At 37.4% G+C, this 4,393-nt stretch overlaps 1 protein-coding gene across 2 annotated transcripts; it reads right to left on the bottom strand.

Annotated features, from left to right (window-relative positions):
- Positions 1-629: 629 nt before the first annotated feature.
- On the bottom strand, positions 630-4,014 carry LOC107864101 (photosystem II D1 precursor processing protein PSB27-H2, chloroplastic). Of its 2 annotated transcripts, none has more exons than XM_016710364.2 (4): positions 3,852-4,014; positions 3,186-3,300; positions 1,867-2,273; positions 630-997 (listed from the first exon to the last, which is right to left on the bottom strand). In XM_016710364.2, the coding sequence occupies exons 2-4, from the start codon at positions 3,262-3,264 to the stop codon at positions 860-862; spliced, it is 624 nt and encodes a 207-aa protein (XP_016565850.2). In that variant the 5' UTR covers positions 3,265-3,300; positions 3,852-4,014; the 3' UTR covers positions 630-859. The 2 variants fall into 2 exon arrangements, with proteins under 2 accessions (XP_016565850.2, XP_016565852.2); XM_016710366.2 differs by having other exon boundaries at positions 3,604-3,982.
- Positions 4,015-4,393: the final 379 nt, after the last annotated feature.

The following is a 4,393-nucleotide window of genomic DNA, read 5'->3' as shown; positions in this document are numbered from 1 at the left end:
CTAAAACCCTATATTGTTCTATTTATAGTACTTTACAAATAAAAAGATAAAATGACAAAAAGGCCCTTTAATGACCAAGTAGGCAAATAGGTACCCATGGAGTGCTTTTAGGGGCGGTTTGGAGCCCTTTTTAACACTTCAACTCGTACACCTCCGAGGTTACATCCAAAATACTCAAAAACGTTCATCTTCAAGATCATGCTTGTATCAGAGTGCTTCACAGCGGATGCTGTTAATGGGGGGAAACAGCACTTTCTAAGCCATTTTGCAGTATGAGACAAAATGCAGTCAGCTTGGCGACGCATGATGGGGTGTGGAATGTGTTGTCACAGATGCGTGGACAGTGATTTTGGTTTAGTAGAACAGGGACTTCAGCGAGGACAGCCTACGAGTAACAGTAAGACTTGTCACATGTAATTAAGAGGTCACGGTCTAACTCGTGGAAATGACCGTTTGCAGAAATTCAAGATAAGACGGCATATAATTGGCCCATGCAACGGTTTACTGGATTACTCATCTTTAATGTTGCATATTGCAAAATATATTTCATATCAGGGTTCTTTGGAAGTAGTTATATTCATGTTTACACCCAAATCAGAACTTTCAATTGAGGAGAATACAAAAACAAAAAAAAAAAAAAAAAAGATAGTTTGATAATATGTATGTTTATCAAGCAGACTAGATCTAATTGAGCACACTGCAACAGAAGATCATAATACATTACATTGGCCTCTTTGGTTATGAATATCAAGAAACACGTTACAATTCTTTTATTCTCTTTGTTTTAACAGTTATGTCCAAGCCAACTTGCATGCACCTCGACTATTCCGCCATGTACTTGTGACTTTCCACCCTATTGTTACAATCCTTCTTCTGCTTTATTCAGATCATCTAAGATCTCTGACTTTACCTGTTCAGGAAGGGTAGCAGATGGGCCTGCCTTTGAATAAAAGCTGGCCAAAGATCTGATAGCTTTCTCTAGCATAACATATGACTCCTGCAAGTTGAGCATTATGTCAAAAAAATGACCAGATGAAACAAACTCAGGAAGACATGGATGTGGTTCAGTGTCAAACATTTCTGCTTCCACTACTATAACTCTTGCTTCGCATGCTAGTGTAGATTGATGCATAGTGCATGTCAATAATTATATATCAGCTGGATGTAGACAAGCGTGATCATGACAGGACTCAAAGGAAGAAGCCCCATCTAACTTCGTGCCAGCAACCTTAATAGAAGGGGGCAAGTGTTCTTCAGAATGACTAGCGTCTAGCTTAGGTTCAGGAAAGGAAGGTATTTATGCTAATCGATCAGGTTATATTCCAAGATTTCTAAAACTTCTTCAAGATAGTACATTTTCCCAAACTCTAAAGCCATTATGACCAATGAGTTAGTATGAAAGAAGGGAGCAATTACTGCAGAGGTGCATCAACAGGCTTATTTTCTTCCATCTTCTTTTCTGCAATCTGTGCTCTAGTAGCAGAGCGGAACTCAAATGCATAATTGGACTGGCAGAGTCTGCTTATTGTACAACTTAGACTTTTTATGGCGCCTCAAACAAATAACTCTAAAATGAGGAAACGACACAGCTATTCTAGCTCTCCTAGCCAAATAAGTCCATGAACCATTTAACAAACAACACAGTTTAAAATTTGTATAGGTAGATGTTTGAGAAGAAATAACCTCATTTTTACTGACAGTAGGCAAGGTAATTACATATAGCGCCTGGGCCCTAAAAGGAGTTCAAGAAACCAGAAATAATCTTTCAAATGTCATCTAAACGACGAATCCACCACATTGTGCAAGTACTGAACTTTTCAATGAGCTACAGTGCAATCCAGATTTTGTTTGTTGAAAGAGGATTACCTCATTGACTACTGATTTTTGTCCTCTCCATCCACCCAAGTATTCCCTGATGGATTCCTTTGCTGCATCAGCTGTTCGTCGAAACTTAGACATGTCTTTTGGGTCTTCATTTAGTGATTCACGCAAAGTCTTCACCACCTCTCTTGCAGATTGCAAGTACGCCTTTGGTAAGATTTTCCCTGACTTTGTTGTCTCATTTGGATCAAACAAGGACTTAATAGCCCCAACCACACTTTCATCCTTGTCTTGAATCTCTTGATCCTCTGCCTGAGCTGGTAGCACCGTTAAGTTGTAGCTGTATGTTAAAAGCGAAACCAAAGGACTGGCAAAACCTACTGCAAGAAGCTGGCGCCGAGTTGCTTCTTCTTTAGATGATAATATGCCAGACCTCCTTGGTTGTAGTTTATCTGTTATTTTGAAAAGAATCGCAATCAAGAAAAGAAAACTCTCCACAATCAGGAACATTTCAATCAAAATATTGTGTGGACAATGTAGTACTCATGAGATGAGAGGTCTATAGATGTCAAGGACACAATACAAGATAAGAAAAAAGAAGAAAAAAGATCAAACTGGACATTGAAACAGCCTCGTGATGATTGAAATCGGAAGGGACAAGTAAAACTTAAAAGTGAAGCTGAGACGCAATTAGGTCCATTGGATACATAAGAATCCCCGGTTAGCGCTGCCTTTTGACTTTCAAGCTGTAGGCAATAACATAGTTAATATTTTTGGACAGCATGTTGACATAACAAAAGTCCCAGTAATCTTGTCAAAGTTTTCTTCCTTCATTTTTCTTATCCTATATCTTTCAAAGTCAACTTTTTCTCCAGTGCCTCACTCACAAAACAATCCTAGGACTTTGTCCCTCTATATGTATCATTACGATCCATGTATCTCGATGTAAGCCCATCTCAGTTCAGATTATAAAACTTAATTTGTTTAGCACTAGAAGAAAACAAAAGTATCTTGGTGATATGTTATAGTACGCTGTACAATAGTATGGTCATACACTAACCAGAAAAAAGAAACACAATATGTGTAAAGGGGATCCTAGTTATATAGTCACAAGTAAGACATCATCATCATCAACAACAAGACTATACCCCCTGTAATCCCACATAAGTAGTCACAAGTACAACTCATCAGCAACAATAACGACAACAACATACCAAGTGTAACCCCACAAGTAGTCACAAGTACGACGTGCCTTATATAATAAGAATTTGGTGAACTCAGACAGTTCAACAATTCTACATTAAATTTTCATCTTCACAATGCTCTTTCGATTTGTATAAAGACATCAAACATGAAAATCTTACATTCATCAGTGCCTTGAATCTTCTTACTAGAGCAGGAAATGACAAATGGACCTACATTCATCGGAATGAAGAAAGCCATCCTAACTCAAGCTACCCCATAAACATCAGAAGAAACCTTCACAAATAAGAAACAAGTCAGAATCATTAGCTAATTATCTCATCAACAAGAAAGAAAATAGCTAATTAATATGTAAAGATACGGCACATGGCTCTAACTCAACCCCAAAAACTAGCTCGCTGGTGGGACTCTAACAAACACCCCTTCATGCCCAGGCCCAATTAGAGCGTGGACCGAAGCCCAAATGGGGATAGACTTGGTTTTGATACATGTAAAGATATGGTACACAGGCTTAAGCCAACCCCGAAAGCTAGTTCATAATGTGAGGACTGCTCAAAGTCATATAAGCAGACCACTAACCCATTCTAATTCAGTAAGCTGATGTGAACCACGCTGCCTCTTTCAGTTCATGAGCTCAGACTCAATCCATATATGTTAACAGGACTAACAATTTACTCTTATATATATTGGACCACCAAAAATCAAGAATGTACAAATGACACTTCCAAAATTCATTATTAAGGGGAATTGGGATAGACCCAAAAACGTATAAATGAGCGTTCTTTGGGAAAATTTGTTCCAAGAAAGCAAAAATAAAGAACACCCACCAAAGAATAGACACACAGAACACTCAAGAAGCTGAAAGACTTCAGTTTGGAAGGTATGAGATAGCTTTCTGTTTGGTTCACAAGTCTGAACTGTTGAGGAGACAAAATTATGCCAAATTACTGTAAACACCCTCCTATTACAGTTCAGTTACACTTGGTACCTTCAAAGAGTTCTATTACACATTTTTAAAATGTTAAGAAATTTAATTCGGTTTCTTTTAAAAAATAAAAAAATAAAAAAATCAGAACATAGTTTTGTTGCAATTAGGGTAAGTTCTGTGTAATTTTTCAGAACTGGTTAAGAATGAGCATCGTTATCTCAAGTCTGGATTCAATCAGGTTCTATTGATCATATCTCTGTATTAATAGTTGTACCTTATCTTGGAACGTCCTTAATTTTACGATAAAAAGTTTGTCGAGGTACTGTTGTAAGTAATGGAGTACCATATTTGATAACTAATTGAGAGGTAAGTTTTTATGTATATAATTAATATGGTGTTTTGTTTGAAATTTAGAAAGTCGCATAACTATGCTACATGTAT

The sequence above is a fragment of the Capsicum annuum genome, chromosome 3 (genome assembly GCF_002878395.1).
Source record: "Capsicum annuum cultivar UCD-10X-F1 chromosome 3, UCD10Xv1.1, whole genome shotgun sequence".
Taxonomy (NCBI): Eukaryota; Viridiplantae; Streptophyta; class Magnoliopsida; order Solanales; family Solanaceae; genus Capsicum; species Capsicum annuum.
The sequence above is the reverse complement of the archived record's forward strand: the minus strand, read 5'-3'. Positions and strand labels throughout refer to the sequence as shown.

Coding starts and splice junctions, on each gene's coding strand:
- LOC107864101 (XM_016710364.2), bottom strand. CDS start 3,264: ATGGCTTTCTTCATTCCGATGAATGTAGGTCCATTTGTCATTTCCTGC. Junction 2,274..3,185: donor GATTCAAGGCACTGATGAAT/GTAAGATTTTCA, acceptor TCAAAATAACAG/ATAAACTACAACCAAGGAGG. Junction 998..1,866: donor AAAAATCAGTAGTCAATGAG/GTAATCCTCTTT, acceptor CTCAACTTGCAG/GAGTCATATGTTATGCTAGA.